We start from the raw sequence: 26,766 nt of genomic DNA on the forward strand, positions 1-26,766 counted from the left end.
GTCAGTGGACAAACCCATTCTAGCTCCTTCTCACTGGTGGACACAAGTTCACATTCATTCCAAACGCCAAATATAATTACAGATGGAATGTGTACAGACAGACAGGCACTAACTTTAAGTGCTTCTTAATGACCATTAATGCAATCTTCTTCCAAAATGACCTGCACTGATTTACTCATTGTTTCTATTAATAGTGACAGCAAATCAGACATATTCAAACAGGTTGTTTATTTATTGCATGCTTTTCAAGTGTCAAAGAGATGTGACAGCAGTTAGAGTAACACTAATTGCCTTAGACCAGGCGGCTATTTTTAGATGGACAGTAATCAGCAAGAAAGGTCTGCGCTACAGAATCGCGGTGGGACAGATGGGAACTCATTAGATCAGCCTTAGTGGCTTTGTGCGTTGCCTGGACACTATTAGCAAAGCAAGTCTCAAAAACTTAAACCAGCTTATAACTATAGGGACCACAGGCCTCAGCCTAGTGTCTCACAGAGTCTTCATTACTTAGGTCTGCTGCACTAAAGCTGTAGTTGTTGCTAATATTTTCTCTAGTCATTAAATGCTCAAATTTCTTTTCCTTGTTGACGAACAGTGCCATTCATCTTCTTTTATTGATTTATTTACAGAGATATATGACAGGGACCAAACAATGACACTATATACTGTGTGTATATATATATATATATATATATATACATATTAATATTTCAAGTACAACAATAATTTGCCACAACATGTATGATTCCAAAACAAGCTGAGAGCTAGATACAAATAAAAGATCAATTGAGGGCTGTGGGATGCAGATTGTAAGGGAAATGTAACATTTTGACCAGAATAGGATCATGTTAATTTCCCCTTTGATTAATCATGATTGAATCTCATACAATGTAACCTTGGTCATGCTGTATCCTGTACAACTGAATGAGTCTTGGCCTGATTGCTTTAACTAAGGCATTGTTGTTTTTATGTCATCAGAAGATCCCAACCTTTGACTTTGTAACAACCCCAACCAGAGTGGGAGGGATGAGCCAAATGTATAAAGACAAAGAACTGCTCCCCATCGGTGTGCATATTACAAGTGTGACAATACTTTAAGAGATTTGTGTCTCGTTCCTCGTTGGAAGAGTGGGATTGAAGAAATTGCCACTACAAGATGAATAATCAAACAATTTCTATCTTATAAAGCATTTTTTAAATATATCTTATGAAAATCCATGGCCCATCATCTCCATAGTTGTACTTTTGTAAAGTTGAACATAGTTGTACATAGTTGTAAATTGCTTTATTGATAATAAATCCATAAGTTGTCTATCACAGTATGTTTTATCGTGTTTCATACAATAAATTTAATTTAAGAGAAATCAACCCTTGCTTGTCAGATTTTGTGAATTCAAAAGCTTTAAATAAAGAATGTTGGGTCCTTTTGCAGTCGAAACACCCTCACAATGGGTTAGGATCCAGCTTCCCACAGGCAGCTTGGATTTCATCACCCCCTCGTCCCTAATAGCACATATAAATATTCACATAACCAGGAGCGTGACGGCAGTGAAGAGACAGCACCTTTCCTTTTCTTTTCCTCATTGGAGTGTATGAAAAATAGATTGATAGTAATGCTTTTTAATTTAAAGTGTCAACACTGTTAACAGGTCTGCTTGACTCGGCCAAAGGGTGAGAGAGAGAACTGCTAAATTTATTGGGATGTTGTCTTGGGGCGAGTGAGACCTGAGCGTTGCAGGCCAGTGAGAGTGGCTGCTATCCAGCTAATCCTCTTTGCACTCCTCACTCCTGCCGCTGCGCTTCAACGCAATTGTTGACTTCATTTCAAAACAGTCAAGGTGGTGACCCACAACTCTGCCACACTACGACACTCAACCCTCATCTTGGCCGGACTCTCATCCTACTCTGCTCGTTTGGATTCTTTGTGGCAGGGGGGACTATACTTGGATTTTCTCATTTATGGATTACACCTTCATTTTTAGATTGGTACACGATTCCTGTGCGATGGAATCAGGGGAAGTGGATTATGACGAACTGGCTGAATTTATCCCAGGACAAAAGCTGGACAGGAGCATTGGATGTACAATATGGAAAAAACATACAGGTCAGTTTTCTATCTTCAACTTATTTATTTTACCTAGAGTAGGAGTCAATTATAGCAAACAGCAGGCCTAATTCAAAAAGTCTGTATACACATTTTGAGTGTTAAAATTGGCAGCAGGCCTGGTACAGCTGGATAACAGGTGATCTTTCCAAAGCATGTAAGGCTTTAAAAGTCAATAGAGATGTACCATTCATTCACATGGCTTGTGAATGAATGGTTGTTTAACTGCTGCTGTGACAACCTTAATTTAAAACTGCAGCTCTTTCATAAAGAAGTGTTTCATGATATCAGCGTGGATACGTCATGTTGTTGAGCATCTGACTGGTGACAGGTGACTGTGAGTGGGTGGGACGGCAGCATGAACACAGCCAGAAGGTCCCAGAGGAGTTTAACTCTGGGCATTAAACAGCTCAGGTCTAAATCTTGCTGCCAGTTAATTTGCTGGAAAGCTTCCTCTCTTCTGGCACACGCTGTTTCAACACGTGGAGCCGGTCAGGTGACCTTTTCCAACATGTCTGACTATATACAGCACTGTTACTCCTGTGGGCATAAAATATTTTAAACATAGAAGATGCACAGGTTGTTTTTTTTGGAAGGTGAAACATTTATTTGAAAATATATCATGCTGGTGTAACGTTCACAGCATGTGAAGGGCTGTAATAATAACTCATGCAGTGTGTTCACACAAAGATTCCCCTTTATTGTAGTTTAAGTTCAGAGGTTGTTGCTGTTACTATGTGTGGAAAGTGTAAGGAAGACGTATCAAAATGAGCAAACTGTGGCCTCAAGGAAATCCAATGTGAAGAAAGTTTTCCCATTAAAATACGAAAAAATGTTGGCTGCTGACAGTGTTAACTGAGCATTTTTATCAGTGATGTACCAAAAAATAAAATTCCACTTACCATGTCAAAGATTTACTGTCAGAGCGTGAAATGTCTTAGTGATGTGAGTCTCATTGGCCTCCATCTTCTGCTCTTTCACTTCCTGCATCATTCCGGCTCCCGCTCCAGGCTGCTGCTTCTTCCTCCTGATCTGAGACCAACAGCCTTGGTCAGCTGAGGTCGACACCATGGTGACCTTCACGGAGACATCACAGGTTTCCCCTATGGGGCTGTGCGAGCCGCCCTGCCTGACGGCCTCCCTGTCACCCGGGCTGCGGCGGAAGAAGTTGCTGTGGCAGAATGCTGTGAAACACATCATCATCCAGCAGGAGCTCAGCGCTCAGGTGATCCCACACTCTGTTGTTTGTACATCTTTGTTTTTCATTCTCTTGTACACATTCCCCTACAAGACTAGGCAGAATGTATGAACTGAAACATGACATCTGACCTTTGAAACACAAACTGACAAAAATGTAACCTGCACTGTCTGATGATATGTGTGAGTGCCATCATGAACATAGGTTACAAAACCACACAAGTATCGATCATCACTGTAACCGGTGTGTAAAGTGTCAATACACCCAAATAACCAAAAAATACATTTAGTCAATTAAGGTGTCATATAGATTAGTATAATTTTGATTTTACAAATAGCTGCAAATAAAATCTGCTAAAGCTGCACCGAAAATGGAAATAAATACCCTTCAACTGTAAAGATATGGTGGCCAACATTAGACTGATAGATACATATAGATATCGCCTGACCTAGTCAAACTAACCTCATGGGCTAAAATGTGACAAAATAATTTTTTACTGATGAGCCAAGCAGGGGTGGGCGTTATGGCCAAATCATATATGAAGATACAAATGTTCATATCAGTCATATTGATCATTATTTAGATAAATGTGACATTATTATTTATTTTATGCTTGAACACTTTGGCCCTGAGGGAAGTTTATGGTTTTAGACTCTTCTATATGGGCAGAGATTGACACTTACACCTATTGAATTAATTAAATTGGTATTATTCTTGATATTTTCTCATCACCCAGGTCTAGTGCCAACCCTTGAAATTGTCATAGATCAGTGTCCAAAAGTGCAATCAAGTGATTATAAAGGAGTGTAAAGCACATATATGATAAACAGACACTTTGTAAATGGTCAAAATGTGTTTGCTTCCAACCATAAAGCCATTACTATATCATTGCACTGGTCTCTTTTTAAAGGGCTGGTATGAGAGTTGGCAAAAAGAACAGGAATTATACATGTTACAGTAAATGCTCCTGGTTTTATGTTGTGACAGGTTGGTGTGGAACCAGCACAAAAAATAAGTGTGACAGATGCCTACATGGAGGAGATCAACAGACAAATCCGCAACAAGGGCTCTCGTGGGGTCACGAAACGTCGCTCCTCCACATTCAGAGTCCACCCCTCCCAGCCCCGGGGCTCGACCTGTCCACGCAGCAGCCTCGGCGGTTGTGACTATGGCAGCGATGCCGACTTCTTTGTGCACTGGGGCCGCACTATTCACGGGGTCTACATACCCTCCCTGAGGCACACCTTCAAGTCCCGTGACCTGGAGAAACTCTACCAGCAGCACTCTTCTCACCAGAGACGCAACTCTCTAGCTATCACCAACGTAATCGACGCTGTGGCCAAGCTGCACGTGTTGGTTCTGTACCTGGCGTTGGCCCCTGAGGATTTAATAGACTCTGTGCGTGGCTGCCTGACAGGCCTTTTCATGATGTTCGCTATCGCACTGTGCATTGTGGTGTTGACCTGCAAAGACTCCTTGTCCCCGCGGTGGCTCCACTATGCTGGCCTGGCTAGCTGGCTATCGCAGACCACACAGGTGCTGGGAGGACTGGTATACGGACTAGAAAAAGACTCTTCGTGGTACGTCTTGTTCACGCTGTTCGCCACATACACGCTGCTGCCCTTACCTCTGCTGTGGGCCATGTGCGCCGGCTCCCTTACCTCAGTGCTGTACCTTCTGGTGGAGATAGTGCACTACTACAATGATGCAATGCTCTTGAGAAAGGTGAGTAAATAAACTGATTGCCTGTAAAACTATTGTTTCTCATATTGATATTACAGTGTTATGTCTCATATTATTTTGGATTATTCATTATCAATCCAGATGTTGCTCCTTTACTAGACAATGCTTTAAATGTAACACTCAAATGTTTTTGAGTGTTATAAGATTGTAAACATTGGCTTAGAAAGTAAAATCTCAGTGTGAACACTCTTTTAAAAAGAAACCTTCAGATCAAGATATGTTTTATCTATAATTTCGATTTGATACTTGCATTGCTATAAGCCTTTTATTGTACTTAGATGTTTTGGATGTTCCCGGTTTGAAAACGTGAACAAAAGTGAACAATATTTTCTCACTTGGATGCAGGTGTTTGCCAAAGGCCTGCTGTACCTGGGCATGAATACAGCCGGCCTGTTTATCCACTACTTGACAGATCACGCCCAGAGGCAGGTTTTCCTGGAGACACGGCGCTGCATTCAGGGTCGCCTCAAACTAGAGCAAGAGAACCAAAGACAGGTGAGGGCGGCCATCTTGGAGGTACATGTAGACACAGACATAATTTATTAAGACGGCTGTAGACTGTTATTACTTTTAAGATGGAGGGATAAAATCAGTGTGCTAAATACTCAGGGGCAATCGGGGGGTCCACTTTCCAGAGAACCCCCCGAATTTGGCTGTTTCAGGGGGTCTCAAGTGTCAATCAGGTATTTCGCACTCAGGATAAGAGGTTTCTCGAAATCTCTTGTGAAATGCAAACAGAGTGTCTGCTGGTTAAATCACGGGATTATTGTGTCGGCAAACAGGAGCGTCTGGTGCTGTCAATCCTGCCTCGCTTTGTTGCCTTGGAGATGATCGCTGACATGAGCTCTTTGGAAGATGAACTCAATCCTCAGGAGTTTCACAAGATCTATATACACCAGTACAAAGACGTCAGGTACACACACACACAGACACACACACAGTAGAATTAACAAGGCTTATACATATCTATTTAACACTTTGATTTACAATAAGTCTTACATGTGTTGACAGGTTGACAAGAAACTGGACAGTGACTTGAATGTGTTCATTGGAATTCTTTCTTACACAGTCATCTCTCCTCTCTTCAGCATCCTATTTGCAGACATCAAGGGCTTCACTCTATTGTCCATGAACCTGTCGGCTCAGGATCTGGTGCGAACCCTCAACGAGCTCTTTGGACGCTTTGACCGTCTGGCAGAGGTAAAACCCTCAACACATTTTATTTCATTTAGCTATTTATCATAGAGAACAGGTTATATATTTTGGAATAAAGTAACATTCTAACTTCCCTGGTTTCTTCTCTCACGACAGGATCACCACTGCCTGCGAATCAAGATACTGGGAGACTGTTACTACTGTGTGTCAGGTGTCCCTGAGCCACAGCCGGCCCATGCCCGGTACTGTGTGGAGATGGGCCTGGCTATGATCAGCACTATACGGTCAGCCGACCCTGAATACTGAATTGAACTGTCAAAGTTACCTGTGAAATATGATGATCTATCACAAAACAATTCAAACAATGTGGTTATTCCATTCTAACCTTGACTTTCCACCAACACCAGGGATGTGCGGAAGCAGTTAAAGTTTGACATGGACATGAGGATTGGGATCCACACAGGCTCTGTTCTATGTGGAGTTCTGGGGCTACAGAAATGGCAGTTTGACGTCTGGTCCTGGGACGTGAGCATCGCCAACATGCTGGAGGCCGGGGGAATACCAGGGTGAGTGTCCCTGCTGGTCCCAACTCTATATAAAAATGGACAACCCCTCTCCACTTCCTGCTCCTCCACATTTCCACCAATCCTTCCTCTTCTCCATCACCCAGACGCATCCACATCTCCAGGGCGACTCTGGACAGTCTACAGGGCACCTACAAGACAGAGGATGGCCATGGCCGCGACAGGAACGAGTTTCTAAGGCGGCACAACATCGACACTTTCCTGATCTGCCCTCAGGAGGGAAAGGACAAGGTTGACCACGCCGAGCCGCCCAGAGTCCTTAAAACGAACCGAACGTGGAACCCGGAGATGCCTTTCGGGAACGCCATTGACATGAACAGTGTAGGTGCTGGGGTACAACAAAGAGGGATATCATTGTGTGCTTGGTGTCATACACTAAAAATGGTTTTGATTCGAATAACAATCGATTATTTATAGCAGAAAATATGAACTGATCAACCTCACGCCTTTGTGAGGGATATGTGAAAATCCCACAACAGACCTGTCTTTATAAGAAGGTTCAAACCATTGCAAAGGGGCCAATACAGAGACAGAGTCACCAATTATTTTTATGCTCTTGATGTTATCTGCTGGGAAGAAGATGGAAACCAGACGTAAAGCATTGATCAGATCTGCCGCCGTAAAACAATGATTTAACGATTGTTTGCACTTCCAAGGCGTTAATCAGCTTTATGGCAGCACACTGCAGTTTCTCACTCTTAAGTAAGCAGAAAGAGAACGGGACATCATAAATTCCATCCCATTTTCTTTCCTTACTGTAGATCCTGGCTTCCTTTACAAACGGCTCGCTGCCCAACATATGGCTGTCGACCTCCAAAGAGATCAACAAACGCATCCAACATGCTATCGAGGTTCGCAGCAGTGAGCGTATGCACAAGGAGCACATCACCCCGCTCACCCTGGTGTTCAAGGACACGCACATCGAGGACATGGTAAGCAGGGCCGGGGGAGAGTCAGGCAGGAAAGTCATGCGTTCGTCTACAGGTACCTGAAATGTCATGGTGATGTTTATTTGATGTCTTTTGGTTTGTCCAGTTCTTCCAGATGAGAGACGAAATGTTCAACTCCAACTTGGTCTGCTCCTTCATCATGCTCCTGTTTCTCATGGCTGCCCAGGCCCTCATCCCGGCTCCCAGGTAGGAAAACACCAGCCTTGTCCAGTCAGGGCTGCATTCCATTTATAAGGGGTTTATCAGGTTTGAATGGTTCATATATTCCCATATATTTATACCTAAACTCTAAATAAATAGTAATCATCAACATTTCCCCTCTAAACCAACAACAACAAGTGAACTAGAATAACACTCAGGAGGGCGTATACCCAATTAGATTTGATGAAGCTGCACAAAATTTACTGTGTGTAAAGGTTAGTGGGTTAGGGTGAGTAAAGTTATTTACTTCACCAGATTTTTTTCATCAAGATCCATGAATTATTAAATTGTGAAAACTTCCAAAAACAATCCATCTCACAAAGTTAAAAAAAGGTCAAAGAAATCCTGGATCTACACCAACATTTTATGGTTTCTTTCTTGAAGCGTATCACATCCTTCCACAAATTTCCATCATAATCCGGGCAGAATCTTTTTGCTTAATCCTGCCATCAGATGCTCTGTCATCTTTGCTCATGCAGAGTAATGCTCCAAGATAAAATAAGTTACAACACATTATCTTTATGAAGATGATGAGTTATATCTTTCTCACCGAAAATATTTACACCTTTGTAATAAAAAATTTACTATGTGTAGTATATTTTACTTTGGTGTCATGAGCAGGTTTTCACTCCCTCACCTCACTCCCTTCGGCCTCTTGTCCTCCTCCCTCATTCTTCCTCTCAAGGATGTTCCCGGCCGTCCTCCAGTTTTCCGTCTTCTTGCTGATCTACATGCTGCTGCTGCTGTTGGCCCTGGCTGAAGAGTTCAAGTGGGCTCCTGCTGCGCTGCAACACCTCTGCTGCTGGATCCATGAGAACAACAGCGCCCGCAACCTGCTCACCCTCACCGCCATCCTCATCAACTTTGGCTTGGCCTCCACTGACATGGTGAGACAGTGAATATGCAAACTTTCACACATGCTGTGTAGCATGACTGACCCTCATAAACCCCTCGAACACAAGTAAATCTAATTAAAAGAGCATTCGATCGTATTTATGATGCACTTGTGTAACAAGAAAACATAAGTAAACACTTTAAATATCTGCATTTATGTTTAAACTGTCTTGAAAATTGTCAAATTTGTATCTATGTTACAAAAGTGAAGAAACACAAACTATTGAGCTACAGATACACAAATCAGTGTGTGAATCGTATCCATGTCAAATAGATTATAATAACATTCACAATGCAGACTGGAAAAGTATGTGAACCATTCTTCACAACATCAAAAGCTAATGTTAAAGGGGAAATTATTAAATTGGGGGCCGAGGATGTTCGACCAGTTAAATCCAAGGGTTCACTTTCTTTTCCACCAGCACAGTTGATGTTTAATGGGTTAATTTAAGAAAACACAATAAATATTCATGTTTGTGTGTTGCAAGCTTAAGCACATTGTGTTTGCTAATTTAGATGCTAATCATTAACCATTTCATTTGCTATTAATACAGAAAACCAGGTCATTCCAAAGAATTCACTGACTCTCTCCCTGTAGCTTTGTGTTATGTTATTTTCACGATCCCTTCTAAAATGCATGTGGATAAACAAGAAGGTCACACCTCCCTGCTGAAGGAGGCAAACTGTGTTTTCAGGCCTACTTGACAAATCGCACAACAGAATTGTGGAAACTGTGGTCACCTGGCTCTTTTGAAAACATTAAGGATGTGTTAAATTAATGATTGACGATGAGTGATTTTCTTTGCTGTTTTGTCCAAGTATGTAACTGACAACTAGAGAAACCCATCGTAGGGCAGGAGAGGTCCTCGGGTTCATTCTCACAAACGTCAGCTCAAATCTTGAGTATGTCTTAAATGAGAAATGTGCATCTGCTTTCTTGTGACACTGCTTCATTAGGCCTTTTGTTTGCAGTCAGTGGTTTTATGCTGATGTTGTGTGTCTTGGGTGCAGGTTTGGTGTCTTCTCGCGAGCACAGGAGAGGCCGACAAGATGGACAGAACTAACACAGCCTCGCGTCCCCTCACTGTCTGCACTTACCCTGAGGTGGGTTTTATTTTTACCTACGCAAATGAGGTTATGTATTAACGGATTGTGCAGGACACCAGACACCGGTTTGTGGGAATGGTCTAATTACATTGAGTAAATAGGTCAAACATCGAGCCACTTAATCAGTGTTATATTTCTGTTTTCATCCTCTGTCGCTCCATCTTCTTCTCTACTTTCATGTTTCCTCAGGTGTTTGTGTTGAGTGTTGTGATCGCCATGGTCACTTGTGCCGTGTTTCTGCGTCTGAACTCCCTGCTGAAGCTGGCGGTCTTGCTGCTGGCGGTGGCCGTGTACTCCTACCTCATCCACGTGGCCTTCCTCTCGCTCGCACGCCACGATGTGCAGCAAGGGTCCGAGTGGAGCATGTACTGTCCTGCTTTCTCTTTAATGTCATTTTCCATTTTATAACCCATAGTTTACATCTCTATATTCCACCTCTCTTCGTTTACTTCTGCACAGGTCTCATTATGTCCGGAGGAAAGGAATCTCCATTATCTTCATGATGATGTTTATTGTTGCCGTCTTCTACAATGGACGACAGGTGATTAGTTTGTTCATTGTCATAGAATCACTTCCCTATCCTTCATATTAAGACCCGAACAATACCGAGATGAGGCATAACACCAGGTGATCTCTAATACATGGTGTATCTATCTACTCTTTTTTCTCCAGTGGGAAGCCACTGCCAGACTGGACTTCCTGTGGCGTCTGCAGGCCCAACAGGAAGTGGAGGACATGAGAGAGCTGCGGGAACACAACGAGTGTTTGTTAAACAACATCCTGCCGATGCACGTCGCCCGACATTTCCTGGACCGGAGCAAGAATGACGAGGTACCAAAGACACCCCCGACCCCATCTCTGACTCTGACAATGAGTTCACAGGAGTCTTCCTGAGCAAATGTATTTATTCTCACATTATTTGGAGTTCAACGCCTTTATCAAGGTAGAACAAAGACATAATGATAAAGAATCCACATCTTTTGTATATTTCCTTATGATTTGTTGAAACGCTTAGTGTTTGAGAACAAGAGCTGAAATATTAGCAGACATGTTTTAGAATTTTCCTGCCAAACCTTACAGTATATCAAATAATTTTCATTCCAGGAGCTTTACTCCCAGTCCTACAATGAAGTGGGTGTTATGTTTGCCTCCATCGCTGGGTTCAATGAGTATTTTGAGCAGAAGGAAATCAGACACGAAGGAGTGGACTGCCTACGACTGCTCGATGAGATCATCGCTGGCTTTGATGAGGTGAGCGATGTAAAGGGGTTTCAGATCATTGACTTAACCATGTATCTAAATATTTTGTAGGGTAATGGGTCACTTGTTGAAATAGTTGGTACCTGGTTCTCGATCAGAGCAGTTGAAACAGTATTTACCTTCCTCTTCGGCTGATAAGAATAAAAACGAAGGACAAATGGGAATAATTTTAATTGATTTATAATTATCGTATCTTTATCTTTATGTGTTTCTTCCTCCAAGTTGCTGGAGGAGTCGTACTTCCACTATGTGGAGAAGATTAAGACCATCGGGAGCTGCTACATGGCGGCTTCTGGCTTAGCTCCAGACGGCCAGGTGGGAGATCCTCTCGTTCATTTTGTTTTGTCCTTCAATCATTGGCAGCAGCTTTAATAAATCCATTCTTCCACCTCTCTCTCTCTCTCTCTCTCTCTCTCTCTCTCTCTCTCTCTCTCTCTCTCTCTCTCTCTCTCTCTCTCTCTCTCTCTCTCTCTCTCTCTCTCTCTCTCTCTCTCTCTCTCTCTCTCTCTGTGTGTCAAACTCTGTGTGAATCTCTCTCTCTCTCTTAGGCGTCCATAGATGAATGGAATCACCTGAGCGAGCTGGTTTTGTTTGCGTTGGCAATGCAGGAGACCTTGAAAGAGATTAACAGGCAGTGTGCCAAAAACTTTCAACTGCGTGTGGGTAAATGGCTGACCTTGCACACACACACACACACACACACACACACACACACACACACACACACACACACAAACGTGCACACACTTGTGTAAACAAATAACATGCACCCTTGTCTAGTATACCTAGTGTCCTACAGCCGCGAATGTTATATAATTTAGTCTCAAGTAAATTGTTTTCTTTGTTGGACTCACACAGGCATTGCCCATGGGCCGGTGGTGGCGGGTGTGATCGGTGCCACCAAGCCGCAGTATGACATCTGGGGGTCGACAGTGAACCTGGCCAGTCGCATGGACAGCACAGGGGTGAGCGGCCGCATACAGGTACCTGAGGCCACGAGGAGGATCCTGGCTGAATGGGGCTTTGTGCTGGAGTTCCGTGGGGAAATCTTTGTCAAAGGGGTGAGTAGTGGAAAGATGGAGGCTGGTTGTGTATGTTTGTTGCTTGGATCATTAAATATTTAACTGTAATTCAGTCTTTATTAGTACAGGGAAATTGAGAACGGATGTGTGTTACTGAAAAGGTGCAATGTAAATAACGTTCGGTAAAATTCTGAAATGGAGCATGAGCACTTGGACGTTCATCAGTGGGATAAGACTGACCTAAAAGGAAACAAGGCACCATAATGACCCAGCATGCATAGCACCAGGGGCCTGAATTGTGATTAATATTATGAGTGACCCTTTTTTTCTACTGAGACAAAATGCTTTTCTCCTCAATCTGTAACTATAACTTCAGAATGAGACAAGGTCTGATCAGTCAGTGGAGGTGAAAGCTGGTAACAGGAGAGTGCAGCTCTCAACTTGAACAAGGGAGACACCCACTGGTGAAAAGAAACAACACACAGCCTCCAATAAACGCCAACATGTATTTTATCCCTGCTCAGTGTGTGTTGTGTTACTTAATGTGGAAATAACCAACCTGTGTTGTTGACTGCTGCTGTCCCTGTAGGTGAGTGAGAGCCAGGGCAAAGTCCGCACCTATTTCATCAGCACCATGCGCAGTAAGATGGCCAACGTGGTGACAGATGGCCACACAGGGGCCCGCACGGCAGGACGCATGACGCTGGCAGGAGTGGTGTTTGGTATGGTGCAGGCCAGAAACAGGGAGAAGATCAGAGAGGTCAACGGGGGTTTCAGTCTGGCGCCGTGCACCCTGTAGTGCTGAGGGGTCAGATGACAGCAGGTAGAGGAGGACCCCCACCTGCCATATTGTTTCCACTGGTTTAACCTCATGTCACACCTTTGCCATATCCGAAATTAGCTGCACACTGGTCATAAGTTCCAGTTCCCCCCCTTCCATAACTGGGTCCTTCTCCGCTTCTCTGTCATCTAGGAAATGTAAATAATAAAGGTTTTGGACAGTTTTGTGTTCAAGCCACTTACATGGGAACTCCGTCATCGCCAGAACTCTGCAGCAGTGATTTCAGTTTGAAGTGAACAAAGGCCAACATTTGCTTTTGCTTTTTCTCAGACCTCAAAGCCAAATCACAGACTACCTCAAATCAGCCAGCTCAACCTTTCATAGACTACCAATGGCCTGTACTGACTCGTGTTGTCATTGTATTATCATGCATGATTTTTACAGTGCAGTACATTTCATATTGTGAGTTCACGCATTATTTTATTTTCATATATTGATCCATTAGCTATTCAAATTTATCCTGTGAAGCCAGTTCCAGCTGACTTAGGGCCAGGGGTTGTTGGTTGTAGATTAAACGCTGGATATCATCATATTTTAAATACATAGAGGCAATCAACCTAACCTGTAAGTAGGCCGGAGTACCTGGAGAAACAAATCCCCACACATGGGGTTCGAACCCAGACACCCAGAAATACGGCAAAGAGGTTGATGCCATTTAGCTCCAAGGTCACATTTTCTTGATATAATAATACTTCTTATCGAACTCCTGATGTGTATATTAAAGCCATCGTGTTAAAACCAAGTAAAGATTGACTTCCTCTATGGGATTGACTCAGTAACTGATAATATCAGAATTTATCTTAAGTAGGAAAACCCAAAAGGTTTGTGGTTGTAAATCCATTAACCATTTACAATGTAAATTACCAAAAGTGTTAATCAGTGTTTGTAATATACCTTTGATTTTATTGTTTATAAAAAAAGAAATACTGGGCTGGGAATTTAAAATAGTCACATTTTCTTTTTCATTTGTTCTGAGGTATGTTGTGTTTATTTTTCTAAATGATTTTTATAAAGACATTTTAATAGCGTACAATTTCTGTGAATAAAACCAGTGACAACAAGGAAATTGAATGAGTTTCACTTTCATTTTATGATGTTAAACTCAACTCATCCTTCACCGAATAAACTGCAGTCAAAGCTTCAGGATCACTGAGGGAAACATAGAGATATAAATAGACATAAACAAAAAGATAAATGAGAGATAACAGCAGAATAAATATGAGGGTCATATTATTCTTATTTGTATACTTTTCGTTGGCTCTGGTCTGGACGAGTTTTCTTAGCTCGATTCGTTGTGACTGAAAGTAGCGCGGGTAATCTACGGCGTCTCACTGATCGTCTATGATGACAGATGGCTCACTCGGTAGTAGGAACCTTTCACAGATTTTTTTTGTGCAGGAACCTGACGACTGGTGTTTAAATTACTCAATTATATTTCCTTATCAAAGCGGATAAATAGTCTAACTAATGCAATTATTATATGACTAATAATTATATATATTTATAATGTATTATAGAAGCACAAGTCCATAGAAGTGATTACTAATATTGAGAATAATTCGACTGCACAAGAATAGAAGGAAAAAGCAAATGTTGTTAAATTATGTAAATATTATCTGGATATAGTTCTAGGGGGGAGAAATCTGAATTCATCCACCAATTTTTGCAAAAAAGTAAATAAAACATCTTCCTTTATTATATCAGTATTAGTTTGAAGCTTCTGTTGGCAAAAATATTAGATATTCAGGAGACTTGGTTTTTATTTATCTATTTGTTTGTTTGTTCATTTCAAGTCTCAAGTTGACAGAGAAGGAGGAGTGAACACTGATATAAATCTGAGACCCTTATTCACTGTTACCCATTGCTATTATTATTGTTATTAGTACTAGTAGTAGTAGTAGTAGTAGTAGTAGTAATATAGTCTGGATAAATCAACAACACAACATAGATTCAAATACATACAAAACCCAATTTTATGTATGTATTTATAAATAAAACAAGGTGATTCCCCTGTCTCAGAGAGAGAGAGAGAGAGAGAGAGAGAGAGAGAGAGAGAGAGGAGAGAGAGAGAGAGAGAGAGAGAGAGAGAGAGAGAGAGAGAGAGAGAGCTGCTGACGCTCTCTGGTGAGCATGTGTATCTGGAAACGAGGGCAGAGTGAGACCTCTCCCCCTCCTCACTCACACGCGGGCTCGTCCTCTGGTCGCTGCTTGTGTCTCTGTGGGAAAGTTTCTGTTTCCTTCGCAGCTTCGTCTCGTCCTCTTCTCCGTGTCGAACAACCATGGCGGAATCTCAGGAGGACAAGCTGTACCGGGCCGAGTACGCCAAGAGCGGCCGGGCGTCGTGCAAGAAATGCAAAGAGAACATCGCGAAGGACTCGCTGAGGATGGCCATCATGGTGCAGGTGAGGCAGCGACGTACGGAGCCGCCTCGCGACGCAGAACGCAGCCCTGCTAGCTTCCTCCTCTCCGCCGCCGAACAGGACCTGCTCCGTTCGTTTCATTCAAGGCTGTTAGCCTGTTAGCATAGAGGGGGGGAGCGTGGGTGAGTGTTCATGCGAGTTCAGCGGTTCTAGGCCCTCGTTCGCATTTAAATGGCTGACGTTGTCTGTGGAGTTTGATCACAAAGAGACACGGAGCCTTTCTTCAAGAAGGACGACTCTTCTTCCTGCTGCTGCTGTGCATCTTCGAATCTGCATCCAGGCTGCACGATACAGTCTAAAGTTGCATCAACATACATATTTTCATATCGATAATCATCATAACATTTGTCCCAGTATTATTATTTTGAAGTTGAAAGGCAATTGTGTGATCCTTAGGTTCAGTGATGTGTAGACCTTCCCACTGTGTTGATCCGCATGTGGATGCATGTTGAACTTAAGTTGTATGGCCCAGTCCTCTCTGCTGGGAAGATAAAGTCACAAAAACTGCAGCGATGCTAGTCTGCTGATCCTATCGAGGGAATTAATTAACTAAAGAAGCTGATGTCAGTCAAGCCTCCTCAGTCATGGTCTGTGGAGCAGCTCCACGTATTCAATCAATCCCACTTTATTTATATCGCCCATAATCACAAATCACAGAGAACTGCAGCTCTAAGTGATTTACATAAAATATAGATTAAAAATAAATACACACAAGAGGACAGATTTTAAGTTAACCAAGACATTTAAAGTGTAAGAAATTAAATTGAAAAGAAAGAAAGTTATAAAAGCACAAGAGCTTATATATGAGATATAAGAGATATAAATGTTTTAAGTTTTATAAGACGTTTACAGAACTAACTTCTCTGATGTTTGTAAAGATATGTTCAGGGGCAGAATTATATCACATTCGTGTGTGATGTTTGGAGGTCCCCATCTCACATCAGCACTGGTTCACTGTAAACAAACGGTATAAAGTAAGGCGTTACTTTATATTTATATATTTCTTTCTCTTCTCTGTCCTCCAGTCCCCAATGTTTGATGGGAAGGTTCCCCACTGGCACCACTTCTCCTGCTTCTGGCTGCGAGCAGCAGCTCAGTCCCCTGCGGACATTGGCGGGTACTCTGACCTCCGCTGGGACGACCAGGAGAAGGTCAAGAAGGCCATTGAAACCGGTGGAGCGACAGGAGGTCGGTACTCGGCTTTAGGCGTTTGACTCACATCTCTATGTGTTGTAAAAATGTCGCGCATACACACAACCCCAGTTTGCCTGTATGATAACAGTCAAGCCAATGAATTAGCTACACAACATCTGAGGCTCCTCACGTGAGCAGCTGATGCCATCTTTTACATCCCCCTGTTTGGCAAACATACGCTTTAACATTTTACATTCTTACCTAGACGCACTATGCTCTCATTAAATTACAGAGTTAGCGTTTGTAAATACCTGTTGAAAAGGTGGAGAGATGACCATCACCATATAATGAAAGTCACAACAAATGTGAAAAATTCTCGTATATGAAGATTTGTCATCTTGGATGACTTTACTTACTTTTATTAGTCAAACATAAATAACATAAACTGCCTGTCTCATTTTGAAGCAAATATTTTGTTGATTTCTAAACACTTAAATTAATATATTTTTTTCACATACGTAGATTTTCATTGCTTGATGCTAATGGCTGACTTGAAAACTGACTTATTTTCCTCTTGTAGGAAAAGGAGATCAGAAGAGTGGAGCTAAAGGGGAGAAGACACTGAATGACTTTGCGGTGGAGTATGCCAAGTCGAACCGCAGCAAATGCAAAGGCTGTGAGGAGAAAATAGAAAAGGTTAACTATATCACTTCTGTCTTCATGATATAGTTATTCAATATCCACAAGCTTTGCTAAATCTTCTGATGCTCTGGCCTTTCCTTCAGGATCAGATCCGTGTGTCCAAGAAGACAGTGGACGCAGAGAAGCCTCAGCTGGGACTGATCGACCGCTGGTACCACACAGCGTGTTTCGTGAGCCGCAGGGAGGAGCTGGTCTTCAAACCTGAATACAGTGCTGCCCAGCTGAAGGGCTTCAACGCACTGCGGGCTGAAGACAAGGAGGAGCTCAAGAAGAGGCTTCCTGCTGTGAAATCTGAAGGGTGAGATAACCAAGGAGGTATTCTTAATAATGTTTGAATTGCCACATCGATTGATCATGATAAAGATTTGGCCGTGATGGAGAAACTTGATCACACAGGGTGTTTGCACACAAAGGAAGAAGATGAAATAGACCATGTAGGTCATGTCCACCACCAAGAAAAAGAAATGGTAGCCTGAGTCGTGTGGGGTCATGTGCTAGTGCATCAGAGGCACAAGGCAGATGAGTAGACAGCAGCTGGGTGGGGAAGATGACCAGCATGGCTTTGCAAGAAGCCATCAGGACGTGGCCACGTAGTGTCAGCTGAGGATGGAGATTTGGGTGAACATCATTAAAACACTCATGAGAAGAACCTGTTATGGATGGGGAAGGGAATTATGGTGATGGTGCATAGCCCGAAGTTTAGTCCCACAGACGGGTAAATTGCTGACTGTGGAAAGAAAGGCGATGACGAGCTCAGCTGTCATGTACGCGACGTTGGGGGAAATCCCAATTTCAGTCGGGGGAGGAGAAGGAGATGCAAGGACGCAGAAGCTGTTGTTGTGAATAAAGGTGAAGACAGTTGGGATGAGTTTTTACTTTAAAGAAAAAGAGTTTTGTCTTAAAGAGAGAAATAAGGATCCATTTAGAATCCTAACATCTCCGAATTATAATAAAATGCATGAGACAGCTCAAATCACTCACTAGTGTTTAGTTATTGTCACTGAGGAAACAACGGATTCCATCACCACTTAGCTGACAGCAGGGAACTTATTTACTTCACCCCCGACTTCACATTAACGATCACATCTAATGTTTAAATAAGACACTGTTTGATAGAAATCCCTTTCTACCTCATGATCTCACTAATTGTCAGATGAGGGCTGTTTGTTGTGTCTTTCGAATGAGACCGACTCCCACTGGGTGGTTATTAACTCAAATGTGAATGCTGGTGAGTAACTGGTCTAATGAGGAGCTGGGAAATATTTCTTGTCAGGGTGGATGATGCCTGGGACTGCAGAGACATGCACCAGCTTGTGTTTGTCCATTAACTGAAGGGACCCTAATGAATTTACTTAATAAAGGAAGGTGTCATATTCTGGCATGTTTGTTCACAATATGGATCATCGAATGCTGTCTTGGTTTGACCTCAATTAGAAAGTTAAATTGGAAACAAAGTTTGAAACAGTTTTGAACTTGTGTTTTCTCTTGCAGGAAGCGTCAAGGTGATGAGGTGGATGGAGCGTCGAAGAAACAGAAGAAGGAGGAAGAGGAGGAGATAAAAAAGCTGGAGGAGCAATTGAAGGTACTTTTCTATTTTATTTTGTACTTACGAATGATGTCACACTATATTTGGAGATTATGTACTTGATATGTGTGTGTTTGCATGCGTCCACAGAACCAGAGCCAGCTGGTCTGGGGACTCAAAGACAAGCTGAGGAAATTTTGTTCCATTAACGATATGAAGGAGCTGCTGATTGCAAACCGACAGGAGGTTCCCTCTGGAGAGACCAATGTAAGAGACCTCAGCTCTTTTCATTTTCTGTTGTTTTAAATACTCACTGTATTCTGAATATTAAAGATCTTGATAGAAATGTTTAAATCACTTCTATGAATACAGATTCTTTTCAGATCAGATTTTAAGGTTCAAGTTTAATGAGATCACAAAATTATGTTTGTAATCCATCTGTAAGTTAGTGCTGTGTCTATTGTAGCCAGGCTTACTTAAATACATGTGTGAAATATTCATTCACAATAAATGTAAGAAGATTTTGGTATCCAGCTTTATTACTTTAGAGCAAAACAAGTGGAACAAAAAGGTCACGTTATTCAGTCTTTTGTTAAACATTTAAAACTTTATTTAAATGACATTTGTTACCAAAACCCTTGTTGTGCAAAATACAGATACATTTATTGTGTTGTTTGATTGACAGGTGGTCGACTGCCTGGCTGACGGTATGGCCTTTGGCGCTCTCGAGGCCTGTAAGGAGTGCAAGGGCCAGCTGGTGTTCAAGGGTGATGCCTATTACTGTTCAGGGGACATTTCAGCTTGGACAAAGTGTGTGTACAAATCGGCAACACCAGAACGGCAGGACTGGGTCGTCCCCAAGGTAGGTCACCTCATTTCAGGACTCTCTGTCTCTTTTTAGAGTACACTTCTAGCTGCTTGTATCATTAGTCATAGTCATGCTGTAGCTGAGAGTGTGCTCTGATTGTCCTGTGGAGGACTGATGTTAGGATATCCTCACAAAAATTAAGAAACATTCCATTATTCCAGTTATATTTAACTTCTACCAATTTCCTCTCCTGCCTTGTCTTTTCAGGAATTCAATGAGGTTCCTTTCCTTAAAAAGTTCAAGTTCAAGCGACAGGACAGGCTCTACCCCAAAGAGGCTCCCAGCCCAACGGTGGCAGCAACCAAAGCCAAACCTCTGGCGAGTGCGTCCAGTGCCCCGACCGAGCAACTGCCAGAGGCAGCACCTTCAGGTGAGAGAAGAGACCTGAAGGAGCATGTTACTATCCTGACAATGTCCATTAATATCTACCTAGATGTGGATTTCTCTTTATGGTCATCTGGGGATTTTAAATTTTTTGTCCCGTAGGCAAACCTCTGACGGGCATGAAGCTGTTGGGGGTGGGTAAGCTGAGCAAGAACAAGGACGATTTGAAGGCTGCTGTGGAGGAGCTGGGTGGAAAGATCACCAGCACAGGCAGTAAGGCCTCGCTCTGCATCAGCACCAAGAGTGAGTAGACGATCAATAAGAGAATAATTCATAGAAATTATGATTTATTTATGATTCATGTGCAACTTATTTATCCACCCTGGAATCATAATGTAAAATTCAACTTTGCCAACTTCTGACTCACAGAGGAGGTGGAGAAGATGACTAAGAAAATGGAGGAAATTAGGGACGCTGGCGTGCGCGTTGTCTCTGAGGATTTCCTCACAGACATCCAGTCTTCGGGTAAAGCTCTTCAGGAACTGGTCTCCCTGCACGCCATCTCTCCGTGGGGCGCTGAGGTCAAAGTCGAGGTTCCGGCTCCCTCCGCGGCCTCTAAGTCTGGAGCGCTGGCTACGAAGAGCACAGGGAAAGTGAAGCAGGAGGAAGGTAAAGGATATATGTTGCTGATGGTTGTTTATCTACATGCTAGATCTAGTTTTAATGTGTCTCTCTTTAAATAATTGAATCTGCATTATTACAGTCGGTAGCAAAGCCAAGAAGATGAAGCTCACAGTTAAAGGAGGAGCTGCTGTGGATCCAGATTCAGGTACTTGGGAGAACCCTACGTTGAATAAATCATCTCTGTCCTTTCTATCTTCTGTCTTTAATTGGTGTTTCTTATTTATTTTTTTTTTAGGCCTTGAGAACAGCGCTCATGTCCTGGAGCAGAGCGGGAAGATGTACAGTGCCACACTGGGTCTGGTGGACATTGTGAGGGGGACTAATTCCTACTATAAACTGCAGCTGCTGGAGGATGATGTACAGAAAAGGTAATGTCACCTATTTTGTTCCTCGTGCAGAGGCTGTAGAAAAAATATTCAGGGTCTAAAAGAGAAGCGACACACAAACCTGACTTGTTACAGTTTATATGATATTTGAATGTATCGGCTGCAGTGCTGCTTCACCTCTCTCCAAAGTCTAACATGACTGTCTCGGCCATCTATCTGCAGGTACTGGGTGTTCAGGTCCTGGGGCAGAGTGGGTACAACCATCGGAGGAAACAAACTGGACAAGTTTCATGATAAGAACTCGGCAATGGACAACTTCCTGATTGTGTACAAGGAGAAGACGGGCAACACCTGGAGCTGCTCCAACTTCACCAAATATCCCAATAAATTCTACCCGCTGGAGATCGACTACGGACAGGTACACACCAACACAAAAACAATATGCAGCAGATATCATAGTGTATGAACTGTACCTAACTGGCTTTTATTTGTAATTCTTCATGTTACTGGGCAGGACGAGGAGGCGGTGAAGAGGCTGACAGCCAGCGCTGGTACCAAGTCCAAGCTCGAAAAACCCGTGCAGGAGCTGATCAAAATGATCTTTGATGTGGAGAGCATGAAGAAGGCTATGGTGGAGTTCGAGGTAAGAAAGCAACAAGAGCAAGAAACCACATTAGATTAGATATTCCCTATTGTACCCAAAGGGAAATTGTCTTTGCCCAGTAGACAGTTGCTTTGATAAATACCAGCCTTCATCTTATCACATCCTTTGTTGGTGCAGGGTCATTTGTTGAGATGTTTGTTTATAATTTAAAATAATGGACTCAAATAGATGTGACTTCCAGCATCGTCAGTTTTCCCTTGTCTACACTTACCTAAAAACTAACAGTAAATATAAGAAGATTCAACAGCTACAGCTCATTAAAACATTTTAAAAGAGGTACGTTGTGCTTACAGCATTTTGTATCAACATCACAAAATTGAGTGTATTATTCCTGTACGTGTTCTACTTGCACAAAGCTTAAATCACATTTCCTGTTTTCAGATTGACCTCCAGAAGATGCCCCTTGGAAAGCTGAGTAAGAGACAGATCCAGAGTGCGTACTCTCTCCTCACTGACGTCCAGCAGGTCGGTACCCGGCTACCTTCAAAAAGAGTTGTGACAAGTGTCTGTCGTTGGACCATATCTCTGCCAATTATCCAAATTATAACATTAAGTATATTATTCCTTTTTCATCATAGGCTGTGTCGGAGAGTCTGCCAGAGTCGCAGATACTGGATCTCTCCAATCGCTTTTACACCCTGATACCTCACGACTTTGGCATGAAGAAACCTCCATTGCTCAGTAACCTGGACTACATTCAAGTAAGGGCACAAATACTGCTCAGTCCTCTTTTTTTACAATCTCAATAATATCCCAGCACAGAATTTAAAATGTGGATGGTTTAATACATTTGGATTCATCTGTGGTCAGGCTAAAGTTCAGATGCTGGACAACCTGTTGGATATTGAAGTGGCGTACAGTCTGCTAAGAGGAGGGGCCCAGGATAATGAGAGCGATCCCATCGACATCAACTATGAGAAACTCAAAACCAAGATTGAGGTTTGTCCTATTAAATAATCAGTGTGTCGCTCTAGAGATTATGAACGACAGAGACAACAGTATCTGATGTGTTTATTTTACAGGTTGTTGACAAGACCACGAGGGAGGCTGAGATCATTACGCAATATGTTAAGAACACCCACGCTGCTACACACAACACTTACACTCTGGAAGTGCAAGAAGTAAGTCGCTTTTAGGAGAAAAGAATCTAAAGAAGATTTTATTTGCTGTCATGCTCGCAGTGTAATTGTTTTGTTATACGTGATAAATTATCAACTTGTATTCTTTCAGATATTTAAAATTGTCCGTGAAGGCGAGCGCCAGAGGTACCGGCCCTTTGAGGAGCTACACAATCGCCAGCTACTGTGGCACGGTTCTCGTGCCACCAACTACGCTGGCATCTTGTCTCAGGGTCTTCGTATCGCCCCCCCAGAGGCCCCAGTGGTGCGTGGTGTTCATTACACTGTGTTCAAGATTCACTGCTATTTATTAATAAAAATAAGAAATCTAATTTTTTACAGTTGATTTGCTAACGTACGACTGTGCTTCTCTCTCTCTCTAGACTGGTTACATGTTTGGCAAAGGTGTGTACTTTGCGGATATGGTGTCCAAGAGTGCAAACTACTGTCACACCTCCCAGTCAGACCCTACTGGTCTCCTTCTACTGGCTGAGGTTGCCCTTGGCAACATGTGAGTGATAATCTGAATTCTTATATCCTGTATTTCAGCTTTTTTAGTGTCTCATTGAAAATGTTTGTGAGGGGGATGTTGATAAATGTATCTATTTTTTCTCTGCAGGCATGAACTGAAGAAGGCCTCCCATGTTACTAAAGTACCTAAGGGCAAACACAGTGTTAAAGGTGAGAAACTGTTGTGAACACAATTATATAATTTAGAATAAATGTGTAATGATTTTAAATTATAGCATCAGTCGATCAGTGGAAATATCCATGCTCCATTAATGTGAAGAAGAATTCAATATTTTTTAAAGCCAATTGCCAACATCTCTCTTTCTTTTCAGGTTTGGGTAGATCTGCTCCTGATCCAAGTGCTTCTGTCACTTTGGACGGGGTGCAAGTGCCTCTGGGAAAAGGAACCCACACTAACATTGATGACACAAGTCTACTTTACAACGAGTATCCTTTTATATTCATCTTCTTGTGTGTGATTTTGGAAAACAGTTTTGTTATGTGCCTCTTATTTTTACGCTATACAAATAATTATTTAACGGTAGTGCATAGTGCACAGTCAAAAACTCAAATCTCATTGTCTTTCCAAGTTGACATCCTCATCGGTGTCTACTACGAGTCAGGCAGCTCTTTCACATCCTGAGATTTTGAGTCTCACATTTGTCGCATCAACATTCAGGAGAATGTCAAGAGCTCTGTGCATGTGTGAAAGCAGCGTTCTTTGTATGAAACAATTACTGTTTTTGTTTTCTTTAACCGCTGCTCCTCCAGGTACATTGTGTATGACGTAGCGCAGGTAAATATGAAGTATCTCCTGAAGATCAAGTTTAACTACCAGACGTCCCTGTGGTGAGAGGAGATGTGTCAGAACTTCCTCCAGAAAAAACAAACAAAGACCGCAGCTGCCTCCAAACGCCCGGGCTTCATTCTCTGCAACAGAAGATGTTTGGTAGAGGAGTGACGCCACACTAACCTTTACAATGGTCATCGAAAATCTCTAGTCACTTTATTTCTCTTTTATCAGGTTTACTAGCCGGCAGACGTCCTTAGTTTTTTTAGGTACTTAAATACCTAATTCTGACTCATAAGACTGCAGATTACAGCTCAGCACAGAAGCTGAAGCTTGGTGAATACTACATAGAAAGATTTTGGTTTAGAGATGAACGTCTGAGATGCTAGTTTTCTGTCTCACGTGATTATCTTGAATAAGAGATGGGTCTTATTTCTTCATTCTTTTAAAACTGTAGGCGTATTACTGCAAAAATGAATAGCTCTGGTCCAGTCAGACGCATCAAACATCAATCATGTTGCAAAGGTTCCTCCGTTAAAAACAGCCACTGAGACGAACATTTTGTAGACTTGGTCGCAAAGATACTGAACAAGGTTTGACCTGTATATATATGTGTGTGTTTTGTTGTCTCACAAGCCGTCTTCCTTGCTGAACGTTAAAAAATAAACAGCTTAGCTCATGTTTATGTAAAGTATTCTGTGAAAGAAAGAACTGCCGTCATGTGCTACACTATTTCCTAGAGATTTTTTCATGCTTATCTCAAACAAAATAAAACATTTGAGAGAAAATGTCACACCTGTTTTGGTAAATTGTATTTTCTTGTACTGCATATGTTGGAGTCTAATTCTATCTCGGCGGGAGAAAAACACAAATCCTGGATGTTTTTCTAACTAGTAGGTTGTTGGCTTTATTACCTCTTCCAAGAAGGTAAAGTTTGTATCTGCGTTTGTCTGTACAGTAGTAAGACTACACAAAAACTACCGGCAGGTCTGGGGTATTGGTCAGGAAAGAACACATTTGTGGTTTAGATCCAGGTTTTTTTGGTGTTTTTTACACTTTTAATATTGTGAGATGGGGCTTTTTTCTTGACTCCTCAGAATAATTTTGGATAATAAAAATCAGACACGTTTGATTCATCTTTGACTATAACCGCAGTCTATCCCCGCAGCGTGTATGTCAGGGAAACACCTGAGGCGGACTGATGCATGTTGAAATGATTTAATTCTTTGCTTTGGGTTTTTAAGCCATATTAGGATTAAGGTGAAAACAGACAGTTTCTCTGTTTGAGAAGGAAATTCTCTTCTTCTAATATTAATGGTTTATCTAAATTCTTCTAATAGACCTGTAGTTTATCTACTTGACGGTTAGTTATGTAAGAGGTAGGTCTTTTAAAAGCTCAATTGTTTTAAATACAGGTAAAAGTATCCACCATCGCTACAATTGTGTACCCATCATCCATATTGTGTTGTGTACGACTTTGAAGGAAGTTTTCTCCTGTTAGTACTGTTCATCTTTTATCTATGCAGCTTCCTTCTACCAAGTTGTGTGGTTATTGTGTATTTGCATGTAATACCCGTTTTGAAGTCAATGCATAGGTCTATCAAACAATCATATAGGCTTTAAAGGACGTATGCACATATTCCCTTTTTAAGGATAGGTGGAATTATGCTTAGTTTAATAACTGTAAACTGAACTACTTTATAAGACTGCTATCATTTGAAAATATGCATCGTTATCCCCAGGAAGAAGAGACATAGTGTTACATTCAGTCAGTGTTGTGCAAGTTCACTACTCTCATGAACAAGTTCAAAGTTCAGTTCATACAAGTAAACATGAATAGTTCACGTTCATAGTTCACCATTTAAATTCTGAACTAGTTCATATTTCAGTTCATTTCATAGTTTTAAGGTGGACAGTGAGAATGAAAGACTTAACTTGTTAAAGAAAACCTTATCCATCACTACCCCTTGCCTTTACTAGAGGTGATGCGAGTGTTGCTCCTGCTGTATATCCGAGAAATAAAGTGGCCGCATTCCAAGTAAAGAAACATCTCCTCCTCCTTCTTCACGGAGCGGTCCGGACGGCTGGTTACCGGCCAGACAGCGAGCCAAGATAACCAGTGACAGGGGCGGCTCCTGGTACAGGCGACAGATAAATCATATCATGACGTGACACATGCAATGTAAAACAATACATTAACGTCACACCATCATCCTCTAACCCCGGGACGCACCGGAGGTAGAAGCGCTGTGAAAAGCGCTCCGCCTCCTTTCCTCGCCCATGTTAAATACTTTGTCTGTTCGCACCGGCAGCGTAGTGCCGGGAAGAACCAGGAAGCGCTGCGGCCACACACACAAGCATCTAATCTCCTGCTACAGGCTTGCGTAGGTCAGTCACCTGTGAAGACCAGCATCATTTACCCCTGAACCAGCGCGGAGAAATGATGATGAAATGTAAAAAATAAAATAAAATATAAAAAAAATTAATTAAATTAAATATATATTTTTTAAATCAAATTAAATATATTTTTTTTTAATTAAATTTTAAAAAATAGTCTTTGAGAGAAGATTCCAGATTCATTCACTATACGGCTCTATTGAGCCGTATAGGTTCCTCTCTGATCCATGAAGCTTCCATCAAGG

General features: G+C 42.0%; 2 protein-coding genes across 2 annotated transcripts; both read left to right on the forward strand.

Annotated features, from left to right (window-relative positions):
* Positions 1 to 3,173: 3,173 nt before the first annotated feature.
* si:dkey-206f10.1 (adenylate cyclase type 8) lies at positions 3,174 to 14,119 on the forward strand. The gene is made up of 20 exons (XM_053444530.1): positions 3,174 to 3,329; positions 4,290 to 5,027; positions 5,391 to 5,540; positions 5,828 to 5,958; positions 6,134 to 6,245; positions 6,357 to 6,484; positions 6,608 to 6,766; positions 6,871 to 7,105; positions 7,546 to 7,716; positions 7,820 to 7,920; positions 8,621 to 8,822; positions 9,841 to 9,933; positions 10,126 to 10,286; positions 10,396 to 10,477; positions 10,609 to 10,767; positions 11,041 to 11,187; positions 11,419 to 11,526; positions 11,745 to 11,859; positions 12,055 to 12,257; positions 12,808 to 14,119. The coding sequence occupies exons 1-20, from the start codon at positions 3,174 to 3,176 to the stop codon at positions 13,015 to 13,017; spliced, it is 3,561 nt and encodes a 1,186-aa protein (XP_053300505.1). The 3' UTR covers positions 13,018 to 14,119.
* Positions 14,120 to 15,232: 1,113 nt separating this feature from the next.
* On the forward strand, positions 15,233 to 24,917 carry parp1 (poly (ADP-ribose) polymerase 1). The gene is made up of 23 exons (XM_053444531.1): positions 15,233 to 15,461; positions 16,505 to 16,667; positions 17,194 to 17,309; positions 17,399 to 17,613; positions 18,807 to 18,897; positions 18,991 to 19,107; positions 19,526 to 19,702; positions 19,916 to 20,078; positions 20,195 to 20,335; positions 20,462 to 20,701; positions 20,796 to 20,861; positions 20,952 to 21,084; positions 21,265 to 21,460; positions 21,557 to 21,685; positions 22,088 to 22,171; positions 22,285 to 22,407; positions 22,517 to 22,645; positions 22,729 to 22,827; positions 22,937 to 23,089; positions 23,208 to 23,335; positions 23,444 to 23,505; positions 23,667 to 23,781; positions 24,106 to 24,917. The coding sequence occupies exons 1-23, from the start codon at positions 15,339 to 15,341 to the stop codon at positions 24,185 to 24,187; spliced, it is 3,045 nt and encodes a 1,014-aa protein (XP_053300506.1). The 5' UTR covers positions 15,233 to 15,338; the 3' UTR covers positions 24,188 to 24,917.
* Positions 24,918 to 26,766: the final 1,849 nt, after the last annotated feature.

The sequence above is a fragment of the Pleuronectes platessa genome, chromosome 17, assembly GCF_947347685.1.
Source record: "Pleuronectes platessa chromosome 17, fPlePla1.1, whole genome shotgun sequence".
In the NCBI taxonomy this organism is placed as follows: domain Eukaryota; kingdom Metazoa; phylum Chordata; class Actinopteri; order Pleuronectiformes; family Pleuronectidae; genus Pleuronectes; species Pleuronectes platessa.

Coding starts and splice junctions, on each gene's coding strand:
- si:dkey-206f10.1 (XM_053444530.1), top strand. CDS start 3,174: ATGGTGACCTTCACGGAGACATCACAGGTTTCCCCTATGGGGCTGTGC. Junction 5,959..6,133: donor CACCAGTACAAAGACGTCAG/GTACACACACAC, acceptor TCCTCTCTTCAG/CATCCTATTTGCAGACATCA. Junction 6,246..6,356: donor GCTTTGACCGTCTGGCAGAG/GTAAAACCCTCA, acceptor CTCTCACGACAG/GATCACCACTGCCTGCGAAT.
- parp1 (XM_053444531.1), top strand. CDS start 15,339: ATGGCGGAATCTCAGGAGGACAAGCTGTACCGGGCCGAGTACGCCAAG. Junction 20,702..20,795: donor GAAAGTGAAGCAGGAGGAAG/GTAAAGGATATA, acceptor GCATTATTACAG/TCGGTAGCAAAGCCAAGAAG. Junction 21,085..21,264: donor GAGGATGATGTACAGAAAAG/GTAATGTCACCT, acceptor ATCTATCTGCAG/GTACTGGGTGTTCAGGTCCT.